This window comes from Lepus europaeus, chromosome 22, assembly GCF_033115175.1.
Source record: "Lepus europaeus isolate LE1 chromosome 22, mLepTim1.pri, whole genome shotgun sequence".
Lineage (NCBI taxonomy): Eukaryota > Metazoa > Chordata > Mammalia > Lagomorpha > Leporidae > Lepus > Lepus europaeus.
In genome coordinates this window covers 24,221,065-24,240,580 of record NC_084848.1, presented here as the reverse complement: position 1 = coordinate 24,240,580, position 19,516 = coordinate 24,221,065, and the positions used below count along the sequence as shown (strand labels likewise).

Below are 19,516 nucleotides of genomic sequence, written 5' to 3'. Positions count from 1 at the left end.
TTGGTGGGAAGACAAGGAGAGTGGAAGCATCTGTAGAACGGAAGTGTTTGCTCTTCCGGGAAGTTTGAGAGCTGGATTCTGTAAGGTACGCCCTAGCTAATAGGATCTGATAAACCCAGAGGGAGATGTGCTAACTGTGCAGCTGCATAAAAACACTCTGAAGTTAATCCTCTGATTGTACTTTTGACAACGGGGACATTTTCAAAAGGAAGAATACAAAATGCACACGCATATTTTAAGAGGATGTTTAAGAGTTATTGTTGGAGAGGTGAATTCTTAAACAGAAACCTGGGAGATGGATAGGACAAAGAGTACACTTAGAAAATGGGCACAGCCATCCCTCTTCATATGTTGTTCTCATTCTTTTCAAATGTATAGAAGCTAATGGCATTTTCAACGTGTGCTTCCTCATATAATACACAGTGCTATTTTTAAAAAGATTTATTTTTTACTTATTTGAAAGGCAGAGTTATGGAGACAGAGGGAGAGACAGAGAGATAGAGAAATCTTCCATCCACTGGTTTACTCCCCAAATGGCCACATCAATGGGGTTGGGCCAGGCTGAAGCCAGGAGCCAGGAGCTTCTTCCAGGTCTCCCACGTGGGTGCACGGGTCAGGTACTTGGGCCATCTGCTGCTGATTTGCCAGGCACATTAGCAGGGAGTAGATCAGAAGTGGAACAGCTGGGTCTCGAACCCATGCCATATGGGATGCCAGTGTTGCAGGTGGAAGTTTAAACTGCTACGCCTCAACAGCAGCCCCACACAGTGCCATTTTAAAACTGTAATTTGTTTTTTTTTTAATTTTTATTTTTTGACAGGCAGAGTGGACAGTGAGAGAGAGACAGAGAGAAAGGTCTTCCTTTTGCCGTTGGTTCACCCTCCAATGGCCGCCGCGGTAGGCGCGCTGCGGCCGGCGCACCGCGCTGATCCGATGGCAGGAGCCAGGTGCTTCTCCTGGTCTCCCGTGGGGTGCAGGGCCCAAGCACTTGGGCCATCCTCCACTGCACTCCCTGGCCACAGCAGAGTGCTGGCCTGGAAGAGGGGCAACCGGGACAGGATCGGTGCCCCGACCGGGACTAGAACCCGGTGTGCCGGTGCCACTAGGTGGAGGATTAGCCTAGTGAGCCGCGGCGCTGGCTAAAACTGTAATTTGAAGGTGATCAGTTAAGTTGCTGCTTGGGACACCCACATCCCGTAATTGAGAGCCTGATGTTTGAGGCCTGGCTAGTCTGCTTCCGATCCAGATTGCTGCTTATACTCATCCCGGGGCAGCAGGTGATGGTTCAAGTATCTGGGTCCATGCTCCCCATGAGGGAGACCTGAACTGACTTCCAGATTCCTCACTTGGACCTGCCCCAGCTCTGGCTGTTGCAGGCATGCTGGGAGTGCACCCGCGAGTGAAAGTGCTTTCTCTGTCTCTCTTGCTGTCTTTCAAATAAAATGAAAATGAATAAAAATGTTTAAAATAAATAAAACTGTAATTTTAATACTAATAAACATAATGCTTCCCAAGGAATATGTATACTTTACTGAAATATCATACACACTACTCCTACAGATAGAATTAAGAGAGAGACCTTGGATGATAAGACTTTTGTAGTTTCCTTAATATAAAAAGATCATCTAGGGACCAGTGCTGTGGTGTAGTAGGCTAAGCCTCTGCCTCCTGCACCAGCAGCCCATGTGGGCACCGGTTCAAGTCCAGGTTGAACCTCTTCGGATCTAGCTCTCTGCCATGGCGTGGGAAAGCAGTGGATGATGACCCAAGTGCTTGGGTCCCTGTGCCCATGTGGGAGACTGGAAGAAGCTCCTGGCTCCTAGCTTCAAATCAGCTCAGCTCTGGCCATTGTGGCCACCTGGGGAGTGAGCCAGAGGATGGAAGACCTTTCTCTGTCTCTCCCTCTCTCTGTAACTCTACCTCTCAGATAAATAAATAAAATCTTTTTTTATTTTATTTTATTTTTTTTTTTGACAGGCAGAGTGGATAGTGAGAGAGAGAGACAGAGAGAAAGGTCTTCCTTTGCCGTTGGTTCACCCTCCAATGGCCACCGTGGCCGGCACACCGCGCTGATCCGAAGGCAGGAGCCAGGTGCTTCTCCTGGTCTCCCATGGGGTGCAGGGCCCAAGCACTTGGGCCATCCTCCACTGCACTCCCGGGCCACAGCAGAGAGCTGGCCTGGAAGAGGGGCAACCGGGACAGGATCGGTGCCCCGACCGGGACTAGAACCCGGTGTGCCGGCGCCGCAAGGCAGAGGATTAGCCTAGTGAGCCGCGGCGCCGGCCTAAATAAAATCTTAAAATAGAGAGAGAGAGAAAAGGTAACCATACTTCCTTTCTCTCTCCCTCCCCCAATCACCACTCCGTAGCAGCTTTATTTGTAATATCCAAAAACTGGAAACGATTCAAAACAACAGATGAATAAACTGTAGAATATTCAGGCAATGAAATACTACTCAGAAAATTTTAAAAACGGGGTGGTGTGGTGGTGCTGCAGGTTAAGCAACTGCCCATGACACCAGCATCCCATGTGAGCACTGGTTTGAGTCCGGCTTCTCCACTTTTGATCCAGCTCCCTGCTAGCGTGCCTGGAAAAACAGCAAAGATGGCTTAAATACGTGGGCCTTTGCCATCCACCAGGGTGACCAGGATTGAATTCCAGGCTCCTGGTTTTGACCTGGCCCAGCCCTGCTCTTGTGGCCATTTGAGAGTGAACCAGCAGATGAAAAATCTCTCTCTGTCTCTGCCACTGTCTATCACTCTGCCTTTCAAGTAAATTAAAAAAAAAAAAAAAACTTAAAAAAAAAAGGATACTGACACATGAAACAACTTGAATTCTCAAAATAATTATGCAGAGTGAAAGACAAAAAAAGTATGACTCAATTTTTATAAAATTCTAGAAATTGCAAACTAGTCTGTGGTGACTGAAATCAGATCATTGTTTTTTTGGTGGGGAGATTCAGGTGGTAGGGAATAGGGGTTACCAAGAGCAAGAGACAAAGGGGGTGATAGATACAATATGTTCAATACTTTGATTGTTGATGGTTTCACAGGTGTACATATGCATCAAAATATCAAATTCTGCAAATTACATGTAATTTATTGTATATAAATAATATCTTAATAAAGCTGTACTTATTCTTTGATCTAGTAATTTTAGTTTGAAAATTATGTACAAGGAAGTTCAACTAACTAAGGCAGAATTCTATAAATTATGGTACATCCATGATTTGGAATATACTACAAAGTAAAAACTGATCTTTGGGCCGGCGTGATGGCTCAACAGGCTAATCCTCTGCCTTATGGCGCCGGCACACCGGGTTCTAGTCCCGGTCGGGGCGCAGGATTCTGTCCCAGTTGCCCCTCTTTCAGGCCAGCTCTCTGCTATGGCCCGGGAGTGCAGTGGAGGATGGCCCAAGTGCTTGGGCCCTGCACCCCATGGGAGACCAGGAGAAGCACCTGGCTCCTGCCTTGGGATCAGCGCGGTGCGCAGGTCGCAGCGCCAATGGAGGGTGAACCAACGGCAAAGGAAGACCTTTCTCTCTGTCTCTCTCTCTCTCTCACTCTCCACTCTGCCTGTCAAAGAAAAAAAAAAAACTAATCTTTTTACTGATGTAAATTTTAAATTGTGAGAAGAAAACACAGAGAGGACAGTGGCCTGCGGCGCAGTGCACACAGCACTCCAGAGCATCTGTGGGCCGGACACAGGTGCAGCGAGCACGTCCTGCTGGAGAGAGGCGGGCGCTGCTCTGGAAGCCTGCCCGTGTCACAGTCTCCCTGCTGAACAGTGGAGGGCTTAAAATCAGTATCCAGAAGAATGTTAGGTTCCTCATGATAAGGGAGTATGCCAGTGAGACATTCAGTGATCAAAGCAGGATACAAACAAGCACAGTGTCAATGATGGATCTCATTAGGAAAACAAATAGGAAGGAGATAACTTAAGTAAGTGGATTACAAATAGTTATTTTCATCCTTGTTTTTTTTAACAATTTGTATTCTATTATTTTACATTTTGAATTTAAGTGCAATTTTTTACAGTTTTATTTCAAAGGTCGAGGGGCCAGTACTGTGGCACTGCCTCCTATGATGCCAGCATCCCATGTGAGGGCCAGTTTGAGTGACAGCTGCTCCACTGGAGAATCTCTCTGTGCCTCTCCCTCTCTCTCTGCAACTCTGCATTGCAAATGAATAAATATATTTTTAAAAAATTGGGCCGGCGCCATGGCTCAACAGGTTAATCCTCCGCCTTGCGGCGCCAGCACACCAGGTTCTAGTCCCGGTCGGGGCTCCGGATTCTGTCCCAGTTGCCCCTCTTCCAGGCCAGCTCTCTGCTATGGCCAGGGAGTGCAGTGGAGGATGGCCCAAGTGCTTGGGCCCTGCACTCCATGGGAGACCAAGATAAGTACCTGGCTCCTGGCTTCGGATCCACGCAGTGCGCTGGCCGCAGCGCGCCGACCACGGCGGCCATTGGAGAGTGAACCAATGGCAAAGGAAGACCTTTCTCTCTGTCTCTCTCTCTCACTGTCCACTCTGCCTGTCAAAAATAAAATAAAGTAAAAAAATAATAATAATAATAAAAGGCAGGGGCCAGTGCTACAGTGTAATGGGTGAAGCTGCTGTCTTCAACACTGGCATCCTGTATGGGTGCCACTCCAAGTCCTGGCTTCTCCACTTCCAATCCAGCTCCCTGCTAATGCACCTGGGAAAGCAAAGGACAATGGCCCAAGTGCTTGGGCTCCTGTACCCACATGGGAGACCCAGATGAAGCTCCTGGCTCCTGGCCTTGGCCTGGCTCAGCCCTAGCCATTGCAGCCATTTGGGGAATGAACTAGCAGACGGAAGATCTCTTTCTCTCTCTCTCTCTCTCTCTCAGCCTCTCTGTACTCTTTCAAGTAAATAAATCTTAAATCTTTAAATATAATAATAATAATAATAAAAATCTGAGTGACCCAGAGATAAATATAATAATAATAATAATAAAAATCTGAGTGACCCAGAGAGAAATATTCCATCTGCTGTTTCACTGTCCAAATGCCTACAATGGGCCAGTATTGGGCCAGGATGAAGCCAGGAGCCTGGAATGCAAACTAGGTCTCCCACACAGGCAGGAGGGATCCAAGTCCTGGAGCCCTCACCTGCTGCTTCCCAGGGTGTGCATTAGCAGGAAGCTGGATGGGAAGCTGAGGCAGGACTCCATCCCAGGCCCTCTGATATGGGATGAGCCTCCAAAGGAGAGGCTTGATCGGCTGTATTATAACTTTCATACAATACCATGCACAGATCTTAAGTATATAGTCTGATAAGTTTCAACAAATGACTACAGGCATGGAACTCAGACTTCTTTCCAGATCAAGAACATTTCCATTTTTCCAGACAGTCCCTCAGGGTGTTTTCTCTGCTCTTCTCCCCAGAAGTAATCATTGTTAATAAACAAAATTAATACAAAACATTTTCAAAAATTCAATGTTATTTTTAAAAATATAAAGCCAAGTGCAAACATTTGGAATGGTTAACACTCACCAAACTCTAACTGGTCCAGTAAGATTTTTTTATTTTATTTGACAGATAGAGTTAGACAGTGAGAGACAGAGGAAAGGTCTTCCTTCTGCTGGTTCACCCCCCCTAATGGCTACCACGGCCGGCACTGCGCCGATCTGAAGCCAGGAGCCAGGTGCTTCTTCCTGGTCTCCTGTGTGGGTGCAGGAGCCCAAGCACTTGGGCCATCCTCCACTGCCCTCCTGGGCCACAGCAGAGAGCTGGACTGGAAGAGGAGCAACCGGGACTAGAACCCAGTGCCCATATGGGATGCCGGCGCCACAGGCGGAGGATTAACCAAGTGAGCCACAGCGCCGGCCCCTCCAGTAAGATTTAATGCTGTATCAGAGACCCAGAAAGATCATTCACCATGAAGAGTGCAGGAAGGAAAGATGCATAGAAAATATTTAAGTGGAGAAGAAAGTTGTTTTAAGGAATGAATTAAAAAACCATCATTCTACGGCCCAAGTCCTTGGGGCCCTGCACCCATGTGGAAGACCCACAAGAAACTCCTGGCTCCTGGCTTTGGATTGGCCCAGCTCTGGCTGTTGCTGCTATTTAGGGAGTAAACCAGTGGATGGAAGACCTCTCTCTCTGCCTCTGCCTCTCTGTAACTCTGCCTTTCAAATAAATAAATAAATGTTTTTAAAAAATCATTCTAGCTTTTGTCCAGGGTAGCAAGCTGAGAACTCAGCACACTGTACTCCAAGAGTCCTCTCTGAAGGAATCCTTTCAGGATGGCTTCATCAGCGCCTACCCCAGCACCACCAAGCCCCTCTCTGACACACACTGCTCCTCACCCAGGGCCTCTGGCCTCCGAGTGGAGATCCGCAGGCTCTCGGCAGGGAGAGGGACGAGCTGCAGCAGTACCCGAGCCAGCTGCTTCCCAAGGTGGCCACCTCCAATGATGCCCACCTTTAACTCTTCGTGTTCCTCAGGGGCCACATTAAGTGATCCAATCGGGAGGCCTCGGAAGCTTTGATTCCCATTTAATGATTCTCTGGAGAACAAAAAGACAGGCATATACAAGAATACAAGCACACACTCCGGCTCTTCTTAACTGTCAACCTCTGATGTTTTCTGCTCTATCTTTCTCATGTGGTGGCACATAAAGCAATTCCGAGATAAGGCGTTTCGGTCGTGTGCAGTTATCCAGTCTCACTAGGAATGAAATGTTCCTCCTGAATGAGCTTTCCAGAAATTAAAGCGTAAGCCTTATCAAGGGAAAAAACTTGTTGGAAACATTTTTAGATGAGCATATTTTTGTTACAGATATTATACATTTTGCTGCTTTTTACATATTTTTAAGATTTATTTATTTATTTGAAAGTCAGAGTGACGGGGGGCAGGGAGAGAGAAAGCTTCCATTTGCTGGTTTATTCCCCAGGTGCCCACACTGGCCTGGTCTTGGCCAAAGCCAAGAGCCAGGAACTCCATTCAGGTCTTCATGTGGGTGGCAGGGGCCCACTCCGGCCATCTGCTGCTGCTTTCCCAGGCACATTAGCAGGAAGCCGGATTGGAAGCGGAGCAGCCAGGACTCAGCTGATATGGGATGCCAGCGTAACAAGCAGTGGCTTAACCTGCTGTGCTACAAAATGCTGCCCCAATTTGCTGCCTTTTTAACACAAGGTCTGAATATTAATAATTTTCTTGACTCAAGACCATCATTGTGAGCAGCTACCATTCTGTACACATCATACTGTTAACATATAACACATTGTCAGTCAGTTCCTTTATTTTTTGTTTTGTAAACAATTTTTGCCAATATTTTTATTGTGAAAAACATAGTAACATCAAGTTTACCTGCTTAACCTTTTTAAGGGTACAACTGGATAGTGTCAGCTGTATGCACACTGTTGTGCAACAGATCTCTAGGACCTCTCACCTTGCAAAACCACAAGTCTACAGTCACTGAACAGCTCCTCTCTCCCTTCCCCCACATTCTGGCAATTACCATGCTAATTGTCTGTCTGGCTACTTTAGATATGTGCCTCATACAAGTGGAATCAATGGTATTTTTTCTTTGTGACTGGCTTACTTCACCTAGTATAATGCCCTCAAGCTTAATCCACATTATAGTGCATGACAGGATCTCCTTCCATTTTTAAGTCTGAATAACAATCCTTTGTATCTCTTTACCACAATTTCTTTATCCACGTCTGGGCATTTAGGTTACCCCTACCTCTTGATTATTGTGAATGGTGGGCGTAGGAAACTCTCTTTGAGGTGTTGTTTTCAGTTCTTTTGGCTGTACACCCAGAAGTGGGATTGCTATATCTGTCTTTAACTGTTTGAGGAATCTATTCCAAATTCTCCATACTCACCAAAACTTGCTAATTTCTGCTTTAAAAAAATTAGTGGTCATTCTAACAGATGTGAAGTGATATTTCATTGTGATTTTGATTTGTACTTCCCTGATGATTGGTGATATTGAACATTTTTTCATGTACTTGGCCATTTCTATAAATTCTTTAAAGAAAGGTCCATGCACTTCCCATTTTAAAAACTGGGCTCCTTGGTGAATTTGTTGCTAAGTTGTAGGAGCTCTTTTTAAATTCTAGATAGGGCCGGCGCCGCGGCTCACTAGGCTAATCCTCTGCCTTGCGGCGCCGGCACACCGGGTTCTAGTCCCGGTCGGGGCACCGATCCTGTCCCGGTTGCCCCTCTTCCAGGCCAGCTCTCTGCTGTGGCCAGGGAGTGCAGTGGAGGATGGCCCAAGTCCTTGGGCCCTGCACCCCATGGGAGACCAGGAGAAGCACCTGGCTCCTGCCATCGGATCAGCGTGGTGCGCTGGCCGCAGCGCACCTATCACAGCGACCATTGGAGGGTGAACCAACGGCAAAAGGAAGACCTTTCTCTCTGTCTCTCTCTCACTGTCCACTCTGCCTGTCAAAAACAAAAAAAATAAGGCCGGCGCCATGGCTTAACAGGCTAATCCTCCGCCTTGCGGCGCCGGCACACCGGGTTCTAGTCCCGGTCGGGGCACCGATCCTGTCCCGGTTGCCCCTCTTCCAGGCCAGCTCTCTGCTGTGGCCAGGGAGTGCAGTGGAGGATGGCCCAAGTCCTTGGGCCCTGCACCCCATGGGAGACCAGGAGAAGCACCTGGCTCCTGCCATCGGATCAGTGCGGTGCGCCGGCCGCAGCGCACCTATCACAGCGACCATTGGAGGGTGAACCAGCGGCAAAAGGAAGACATTTCTCTCTGTCTCTCTCTCTCACTATACACTCTGCCTGTCAAAAAATTAAAAAAAATTAAAATAAATAAATAAATAAATAAAATTTAAAAAAAGGAAGACCTTTCTCTCTGTCTCTCTCTCTCACTGTCCACTCTGCCTGTCAAAAATAAAAAAAATAAGGCCGGCGCCATGGCTTAACAGGCTAATCCTCCACCTTGCGGCACCGGCACACCGGGTTCTAGTCCCAGTTGGGGTGCTGGATTCTATCCTGGTTGCCCCTCTTCCAGGCCAGCTCTCTGCTATGGCCCGGGAGTGCAGTGGAGGATGGCCCAAGTCCTTGGGCCCTGCACCCGCATGGGAGACCAGGAGAGGCACCTGGCTCCTGGCTACAACCAGGCCCAACCCTGGCCACTGCCATTTGGGGAGTGAACCAGCAGATAGAAGATCTCTCTCTCTAACTCTGCTGCTCAAATAAATAATCTTTTTTTTTTTTTTTAAGTGTGAGGACTCCAGCTTTGTTTATCTTTCTCAAAACTGTTTTGGATATTTTGGGTAATTTGATGTTCCTCTATGAATTTTTCAATGATTTACTAAAAATTTTTTACAGAAAATTGACATTGGAGTTTGATGAGGATTGCACTGAATCTAAGGATCACTTTGGGTAGTGTGGACATTTTAAAACTATTACATCTTCCAACATGAACACAGGATATCTTTCCATTTATTTGTGTCTTCCTTAATTTTTTGTAACTTTAAAAGGTTTGTTTACTTTTTTAAAAAAAATTATTTATTTATTTGAAAGGCAGAGTTAGAGATAGAGGCAGACAGAGGTCTTCCATCCGATGGTTCACTCCCCAAATGGCCACAATGGCTGGAGCTGGGCCAATCTGAAGCCAGGAGCCTGGAGCTTCCAGGTCTCCCACAGGGGTGCAGGGGCCCAAGGACTTTGGCTCTCTTCTACTGCTTTCCCAGGCCCTAGCAGAGAGCTGGATGGGAAGTAGAGCAGCCCATATGGGATGCTGGCACTGCAGGAGGCGGTTTAACCCCCTACACCACAGTGCCAGCCCCAATATTTACTTTTTATTTATTTAAATGGCAGAGTGACAGAAAGGAGGGGAAGGGAGGGAGAGGGAGAGGGAGAGGGAGAGAAAGAAAGTTCCATCCACTGGTTGGTTCACTTGCCAAGTGGCTGTTATAGCTAGGTCTATCCCAGGTGGGAGAGGGAGAGGGATAGGGACAGGGGGAGGGGGAGGGGGAGGAAGAAAGTTCCATCCACTGGTTGGTTCACTTGCCAAATGGCTGTTATAGCTAGGTCTACCCCAGGCTGAAGCCAGGAGCCAGGAACTCCATTCTAGCCTCCTACATGGGTAACAAGGCCCCACGTACTTGGGCAGTCTTCTGCTGCCTTCCCAGGCACGTGAGCAGGAAGCTGGATCTGAAGCTGAGCTGCCAGCACTTGACCTGGCACTCTGACATGGGATGCCAGAATCACAAGTGGTGGCTTAAGCCACAGCACCGGCCCCTCCTTAATTTGTTTTAACAATGCTTTGCAGTTTTCCATGTACAAGTCTTTCATCTTAAGTTTATTACTAAGTATTTTATTCTAATTGATCGCTGTTGTAAATGGGATTAATTTCTTTTTTTGGATGGCTAATTGTAAGTGTACAGAAATACAACTAACTTTTGAGTGATTTTGTATCCAGCTACATTGCTGAACTCGTTTACTAGTTTTAACACATTTTTATGGAATCTTTAAGTTTTTAAAAAATATTTAGTTACATATATGGAAGTTAGAGTTACAGAGAGAGTGACAGACAGAGAGATCTCCCATCTGCTGCTTCATTCCTTAGATGGCTGCAACAACCAACTAAGTTGGACCAGGCCGAAGCCAGGAGCCAGGAGCTTTTACCACGTCTGCCACATGGTGACAGGACCCCAAACACTTGGGCCAACTTCGGCTGCTTTTCCCAAGCCATTTGCAGGGAGCTGGATCAGAAAGGAGCAGCCAGGACCTGAATTGGCACCCATATAAGATGCTGCCATAACCTGCAGTGGCTTTACCCCGCTATGCCACAATGCCAGCCCCGGAATCTTTAGGTTTTTCTACATATAGGATCATGTTATCTGTACACAGAGATCATTTTATTTCTTTCCAATTTGGATGTCTTTCATTTTTCTCCCCTAACTGCTGTGGCTAGGATTTCCGGTATTACATTGAATAGAAGTGGTGACAGTGCTTTGTTTCTGATATGTATTCTCATTAACTATATATATATATATATGTGTATGTATTTATATATAAAGATGTATTTATTTGAAAGGCAGAGTGAGAGAGGAGAGACAGAGACACAAAAAGATTTCCCATGCCTTAGTTCACCTCTCAAAAGGCTACAACCAGCAGGGCAGGGCCAGGCTGAAACCAAGAGCCAGGAATTCCATCCTGGTCTCCCACATGGGTGGCAGGACCCCAAGCACCCGAGCGATTCACTGCCCTCCCAGGTACATTAGCAGGACGCTGGATTGGAAGCAAAGAGCAGGCACTTCAGAATGGGATGCTGGCATCACAAACCGTGGCTTTACCTGCTGCACCACAACACTGGCCCCCCTTGTTTCTTATCTTAAAGGAAAAGTTTTCAGTTTTTCACCATTGAGTATATTAGTTGTGACGTTTTCATATACAGCCTTTATTTTTATTTATTTATTTATTTTTGCAAGGCAGAGTTAGACAGTGAGAGAGAGAGAGACAGAGAGAAAGGTCTTCCTTCCATTGGTTCACTCCCCTAATGGCCGCTACGGCCAGCCCTGCGCTGATCCGAAGCCAGGAGCTGGGTACTTCCTCCCGGTCTCCCATGGGGGTGCAGGCACCCAAGCACTTGGGCCATCCTCCGCTGCCCTCCCGGGCCACAGCAGAGAGCTGGACTGGAAGAGGAGCAACTGGGACTAGTACCCGGCGTACCGGCGCTACATGCAGAGGATAAGCCAAGTGAGCCACGGTGCCGGCCTTTATATACAGCCTTTATTAGGTAGAGGCAATTTCCCTCTGTTTCTTACTTGTTCAATGTTGTTATCAGGAAAGTGTACTGAATTTATCAAATGCTTTTCCTACATCGGTTGAAATGATCACGTGGTTTTCGCTCTTCATTCTGTTAAGGATGTATTACATTAACTTTTCTATGTTGAATCATCCCTGTATTCCAGGAATAAATTCCCCTTGGTCATGATATTAATCCTTTTAATGTGCTGTTGAATTCTGTTTGTTAAGATTTTTTAAAGGATTTTTGCATCAGTATTCATCAAGATACTGGTCTGTAGTTTTCCACAGTTTCTATGTCTTGTTTTGGTGTCAGGGTAATGCTGGCCTCACAAAATGGGTTTGGAAGTTTTTAGGAGTGTTTGAGAAGGATTGGTGTGAATTCTTCAAATGTTTAGAATTTTCCAATGAAACATCTGGTCCTAGGATTCCCTCTGTTGAGGATTTTTCGATTACTGATTCAGCCTCCTGACCAGTTATAGGTCTATTTGGATATTTTCTTCTCTGTTACGTGGTCTTGATAGGCTCTTTGTTTCTAGGAGTTTTTTTGATTCTTTAGGTTATGATTGGCATACGACTGTTCAGAGTGGTCTCTACGACTGTGTCTGTGCGGAGTCCATGGAGATGTCTCCTCCTCACTTATGATTCTGTTTTTTTTTTTTTCCCTTAGTCTAGGTAAATCTGTCAACATTGTTGATATTTTGAAAACACCAGCTCTCAGTTTTGTTGATTTTTTTTCTATTCTCCATTTTATTTCTGCTCTAATCATGATGATTTCCTTTTTTTGTTTGTTTGTTTGTTTGTTTGTTAACTTTGGGCTTGGTTTTTCTTTTTCTAGAGGCGTGCTCTGGTTTCAATGCTCCCTCCAAAACGCATGTTGAAATTTAATGGCCACTGTAAGTGTTGGGAGGTACAATCTTTGAGAGGTGGCTGGGTCATGAGGGCTCCTCCCTCATGCGTGGGTCAATGCCATTATCTCCACAGTGGGTCAGTTACACAAGCGAGCTCTCCTGTCCTCCTTCCCCATGTGTACTCTCACCCTGTGATACTCTCTGCCACTCGGTGACACGGCAAGAAGGCCCTTACCAGATGTGGCTCTTTGATCTTACATTTCTCAGCTCCCAGGACTGTGAGAAATAAATTTATTGCCTTTATAATTTATGCAGTCTCTGGTATTCTAACATAGAAACAGAAAATGAACTAAGACAAGCTATAAAGTTAGATTGCTGATTTGAGATTTTTTTTTTAAATCCATTTTATTTATTTGAAAGAGTTATAGAGAGAGAGGGAGAGGGAGAGGGAGAGGAAGAGGAGAGAGAGAGAGTCAGTCAGTCTTCCATACGCAGGTTCACTTTCCAAATGGCTGCAGCAGAGCTGATCTAAAGCCAGGAGCCAGGAGCTTCCTCTGGGTCTCCCACAAGGGTACAGGGGCCCAAGCACTTGGGCCAACCTCCGCATTAGCAGGCACATTAGCAGGGAGCTGGATGGGAAGTGGAGCAGCTGGGACTTGAACTGGCAACCATATGGGATGCTGGCACTGCAGGCTGAGGCTTTAACCCAGTGGGCCACAATGCCAGCCCCTGACATCCTTCTCTTTATTTTATTTTTTTAAATTTTTTTACAGGCAGAGTGGATAGTGAGAGAGAGAGATAGAGAGAAAGGTCTTCCTTTTTGCTGTTGGTTCACCCTCCAAAGGCCGCTGCGGCTGGCTCATCGCGCTGATCCAAAGCCAGGAACCAGGTGCTTCTCCTGGTCTCCCATGCGGGTGCAGGGCCCAAGCACTTGGGCCATCCTCCACTGTCTTCCCGGGCCATAGCAGAGAGCTGGCCTGGAAGAGGGGCAACCGGGATAGAATCCGGCGCCCCAACCAAGACTAGAACCCGGTGTGCCGGCGCCGCAAGGCGGAGGATTAGCCTGTTAAGCCACGGCGCCGGCCATCCTTCTCTTTAATGTAGGCATTTGTTCCTATAAACTTCTCTCTTACTACTGACTTTGCTGTATACCATAAGTTTTGGTATGTTATTTTTTTTTCATTTTCCTTTATCTCAAGATATTTCCTAATTTCCTATGTGATTTACTCTATGATCCATTGATTACTCAGGAGTGTTAATTTCCACATATTTGTGAATTTTTCAGTTTTCCTTTTTTATCTATTTCTAGTTTCATCCCGTTGTGGTTAAAAAAAAAAAAAAGTTGATGTGATTTATACCTTCTAAAATTTGCTTTCTTTGGTGGCCAAACATGTAGTCTACCCTGGATACAGTTCCATGTGCACTTAAGAAGACAAAGTTGCTGCTATTGGGTAGAGTGTTCTACATGTTAGGGTCCAACTGGTCTAGCCCTCTGTTTCCTCATTGATCTGTTTGGTTTTCTATCCATTATTCAAAGTGGGGCACTGACATTCACTAGTATTGTGTACCTTCAATTCTGTCAATATGTGCTTCAGATATTTGGATGTTCTGATGCAAATACGTATATAATTATTATACATTCCTGGTGGACTGATCTTTTTATCTTTATATGATGTCATTCCACGTCCTCAGGTTTTCACTTAGTCTATTTTCTCTGATACAAGTATGGCCACTCCTGCTCTCTTTTGATTACAATTTGCATGGAATATCTTTCCATCCTTTTAGTTTCAGCCCATGTGTTTCCTTAAGTCTAAAGTGAGTCTTGTGTAGACAGCCTATAGTTAGATCCTGGTCTCATCCACTCAGCCACTGCTTATTTTGTTTAGGAAGTTTAATCCATTTACATTTAAAGTAATTATAGAAAGGAAAAGACAATATTGCCATTTTGTTTACTGTCTTCTATGTATCTGGTAGCTACTAAAGATTGATTGATTGATTTGGAAGGCAGAGGGAAACAGAGGGAGAAAGGGTAATTGTCTATCTACTGGCCCACCGCCCTGCTGCTTTTCCAGGTGCATTAACAGGGAGCTGGATTGGAAGCCGAGCAGCCACAATTAGAACTGGCACTCTGATCACAAATGCCAGCACAGCAAGTGGTAGCCTAACCCATTATGCCACACTGTTCCCCGTTATTTCTTGAAATAAGTTCTCTAGCCCTTTTTCTCTTCTTCTGAGATTCCCATATGTATATATTGGTCTGCTTGATGGTGGTGCCCATTAAGTTTCTTCCCTTTATTCTTTCTTTTCCTTTGTTCTTCTGATGTGATCATTTCAGGTAACCCGTCTTTGAATTCACTGTTTCTTCTGCGTCATCAAGCCTGATGTGGAACTCTTTGGTGAATCTTTTCTATTCAGTTGTAGCGTTGTTTGGCTCCAGAGTTTTTTTGGCCCCTCTCTTTTTTCTAATTGCTTCTATTCGTTAATATTCTCATTTCTTTATATACTATTTTCCTGATTTTATTTAGTTGTTTATCTGTGTTCTCTTGTAGCTCATTGATCTTGTTACAGATTATCTCGATTTCTTTTTTTATTTGAAAGGCAGTTAAAGGCAGTGAGCAAGAGAGAGACAGAGAGAGATCTTCCATCTGCTGTGTCACTGCACAAAAGCCCCCATAGCCAGGGCCAATCCCAGCTGAAGCCAGGAACTGGGAACCAGGAACCAGGAACTCCATCTGGGTCTTCTAGGTAGATGGTAGGGACCCAAGTACTTGAGCCATTCGAGGGTGATCATTAGCAGGAAGTTGGATCAGCAGAGGTGTGACCTGTACTCTGACTTGGGATGGTGGCATCCCAAGCAGCAAGTTAAATACTGCGTCACAACACCCACCTTATGTTTTCGAGTCATTTGCTATGATCTGCTTTTGGAGGACTGGTTTCTGGGGGTCACATTTGTTCCTTTGAATGGGCCACATTCCCATGCTTCTTGATATGCTCTATGTTTGTTGTTGTTGTGAGTCTGGGCATTTGGAAAAGTAGCCATGTCTCCCAATCTTCACAGGCTGACTTCACACAGGGAAAGATCTTCACCAATCAGCCTCGCTAGAGATTCTAGGTTTCAAACCTTTTCAGGGTATGTGTCTTCCCTGGACTTGTACCTGTAATTTCCAATTAGAGATGCTTGCCTGTTCCTCTCTGGTGTCTACGGGCAGTACTTTAGGTTGTCTGTGCTGCAATACACCACTGAGCTCTCCTTTGCTTTCATCCAAAGTATGGTTTCCCATCAGGCAATCCCTTTGAGGGCTCTGCAAAAGTAGGACATTAGGCAAACATTCCACTTTTCTCCAAGGGAGAAGCTGAAAATTGTGTTTTCTCCTGATCACATTGAGCTGTGCTAACCTGGGGAAAGGGCTACCCCAGGTGAGTATAATAGCTTTTCTTAGCCTTTTCAATACAGCTTTTCTTGACTTTACACTTGAGGTACCGAACTTTTGGCTTCTGGAGTTTCCATAAAGGCTTTTCAGGCATAAAATGTTGATTTTTTTAAAATTTTTCACTTTTTTAAAAGATTTAAAAAGCTGACAGACAGATAGATGGAGATCTTCGATCTACTGGTTCACTCCCCAAATACCTACAATAGCTAAGGCAGGGTAGGATGAAGCCAGGAGCCTAGAATTCTATCCCAGCGGGTGTCAGGGACCTAAATGAGCCATCCTCTGCTGCTTCCTATGTACATTGGCAGGAAGCTGAATGGAAAGCTGAGCAGCTGGAACTTGAACCAGGGAGTAGCTGGAACTTGAACCAGTCACTGCAATATGGGATACAGGCATTCCAAGCAGCAACTTAACTGCTGTACCACCTCCCAACCTCCATATGTTGTTGTTAAGTCAGTGTCTCTGTGGGTTTATTATAAAGTCTGGGGTGTCCCATCCTTCCATCTTGGTGACATCTCAGACACCTGTCAAATTTTATTGCTATTAGGACGAGTGCAAATCTCCCTCCTACTCTTTCTAATTTGCTGTTTCAATTCTGCACAGACCTGGGACACTGGCTAAGTCAGCTTTTTAAGAAAGTATGATGGCCGGCGCCGTGGCTTAACAGGCTAATCCTCCGCCTTGCGGCGCCGGCACACCGGGTTCTAGTCCCGGATGGGGCACTGGATTCTATCTCGGTTGCCCCTCTTCCAGGCCAGCTCTCTGCTATGGCCCAAGTCCTTGGGCCCTGCACCCACATGGGAGACCAGGAGAAGCACCTGGCTCCTGACTTCGGATCAGCACAATGCGCCGGCCGCAGCGGCCATTGGAGGGTGAACCAATGGCAAAAAGGAAGACCTTTCTCTCTGTCTCTCTCTCTCTATCTACTCTGCCTGTCAAAAAAAAAAAAAAAAAAAAAGAAAAGAAAAGAAAAAGAAAAAAAAAAAAAGAAAGTATGATATATAGGGCTGGCGCTGTGGCACAGTGGGCTAAGCCTCTGCCTGTGCTGGAATCCCATATGAACGCCAGTTCGTGTACCGGCTGCTCCTCTTCCAATGCAGCTCTCTGCTATGGCCTAGGAAAGCAAGAGAATATGAACCAAGTTCTAATTCTTGGGCCCCTGCTCCCATGTAGGAGACTTGGAAAGGGCTCCTGGCTCCTGGCTTTGGACCAGCTCAGCTCTGGCCATTGCAGCCATCTGGGGACTGAACCAGTGGACAGAAGACCTTTCTGTCTCTCCCTCTGTAACTCTACCTCTCAAATAAATTAATTTTTTTTTAAAAAAGGAAGTATGATGTATAAAAGAAAATAGTTTACAAAAGCAAACACTCGAGAAATGAAGGATGAAAGATTTGGGACCATTTTCTCAGAGGCTCACTTATTATTGGTCCTGGATGTGTTTCCTTGGCCCAAGTTTAACCAAGTCTGACTTCCAACTATGTAAAGTGTTACTTTATTGCTGCAAAACCTTATATATGTTCTCTATTTCTGTAAAAAAAAAAAAAAAAAAAAAAAAAAAACCAAACTAGTACCTTACAGACTTTAAAGCCCTAGACTTTCCATATAAGCACCACAAGCCACGTTCTACTGAAGACTTCCCGTTGAAAGGAGGACGCTTTTCTCAGCGCCTGGTCCCTCCAAGTATAAAATGCCTCCTGGAAGTTTCATCTGTTGGTTTCTCATCAGCCATCTTGCTTACAACCAATAGATTCTTGCATCCTTATCAGTAAACCAGTCAACAAACTCACAAAGCAGTCTGCCTCCTTGGATATACATTGTATCTCTATATATGTTTAATTCAGATCTGGTCCAGTGCTGGGTCTTAGTCCACCCGTACAGGATGGACTGGGTCCGAGGAAAGGTAAGTGCACCGCTCGCCCGTTCCCCAGCCTCCTGATCCGGAGACAATCAGACGCAGCGGGGAGCCAAGTCTAGCAAGGACTCACTTACTTCGTCCGAAACAGAACCTTTTATAGTACAAAACTGCAGAGTCATTGGGGCAGAGCTAAGGACCAACCAATCACTTAAAAAATCACCTTACGGGGGGATTTCTATAGGACTAGCCCTACGTCTATACACTTGTTACTAGTTTTGTTACCTCCCCTGATGTTGCGCAGCCAATTAGTTTTAGTGGTAAACAACTTTGGATTCCGCCCACCTTACTTCCTTTGGGCACCATCATGTAACTAATTTCCCCACAGTCCAGGAGTTAATCTAATTTCAGAGGGAAAAAAAAAAAAAAAAAAAAAAACACCTTAAAAGTAGAGTGAGGAGATGACTTATGCTCCAGGAGAGGCCTGAGGTTAACAGAATCCAGGAACCTAATTCCAGGTAAGCAGCTCCCACACAAACCTTCTACTTCAGTTTCTAAAGCCACATCACAGAAAGGTTTCAAAAACCAGGACTGAAATGAGTTTCTCTCCAAATCAAGATTCCTGGTTTCAAACAAATCATCTGGCTATAGGGAAGGCAGAATACCAGGCAGCTTCCCTGTGATGAAACATTTCACTGTTACACCAGCTTCAAAAGAAAGACTTGATCCACTTGGCAGCCAATAGGTAAGGAATGGCTAGTCATCAGCAGCCATGGGTGACAAGCTCCTGGTCCCAATGAATGAATGAATGAATGGTTACTAATCAATCTACCCACTGAAAGGAGTCGCTACTAATCCACACAGGACCCTGAGTTGGATTTTCCTGGTCCTTTTAGACCAGGAATGACGGCCAAGTGTATCTGTATAAGAAAGTATTAGGTCATCTGAATTCTCAGCAGTGAGATCGTTATCTTCCTGAATTCGCACACCTATCTTACCTCAACTTATGGACTAGTTTGCAGAAGAAGATTGCATGGGCACAGGCTTCGACTGTCAGTCCCCGAGAACGGCCCTGCAAATACAGCCAGGATCGATCTTCCTCTGTAACCCCAGACTCAAACTGCAGGGACTCAAGGTCCTCTAGCATGTCCATTTCCAAGCCACCATCTCCTGCAGGGACAGACACCAGTCAATCTGGCTCACTGTCTTGGAAAAAGAGGGGTCTAAGGGGGGGGGGTGTACCTCAGAGAGGGCATGTGCACCCAGGTTACAAGTAGGCATGATGGCGGCCTTCAGCACCTCTCCTTCCACATTTTGAATTTGTGGTTCACATCACTGTTTCCTGGATCCATGAAAAATCTGAGCAGAAACCCAAAGTGATGTTTCTCCTCACAGGCTACAGGCACTTCTTTCAGCAGATGGATTCACATTAGCAATGGGATTCACAGGTATTTTTGGGCCAGAGCCTTTTCCCTTCCATTCCCTCTAGGGTTTTTAAAATAGGAATGACCACATTTCAAATAAATTCTTCCCTTACGCTATACTCTGTGTTTTCCACAGGGCAGAGAAGGGCACAGATTATCACTGGTCCCTTGCCTAAAGCAGGGACATCTATATTTTAGAAAATAAATAAGAGCTGCA

At 45.6% G+C, this 19,516-nt stretch overlaps 1 protein-coding gene across 1 annotated transcript in view; it reads right to left on the bottom strand.

Moving 5' to 3' along the window:
* The window catches only part of NOXRED1 (NADP dependent oxidoreductase domain containing 1), a 28,817-nt gene extending 9,789 nt beyond the window's left edge, over positions 1-19,028 (bottom strand). The window contains exons 1-2 of the mRNA XM_062181805.1: positions 18,874-19,028; positions 6,335-6,534 (exon numbers count right to left, since the gene is read on the bottom strand). Coding sequence (XP_062037789.1) covers positions 6,335-6,534; positions 18,874-19,028 — 355 coding nt within the window. The remainder of the gene's footprint in view (positions 1-6,334; positions 6,535-18,873) is intronic.
* Between the last annotated feature and the right edge of the window lie 488 nt (positions 19,029-19,516).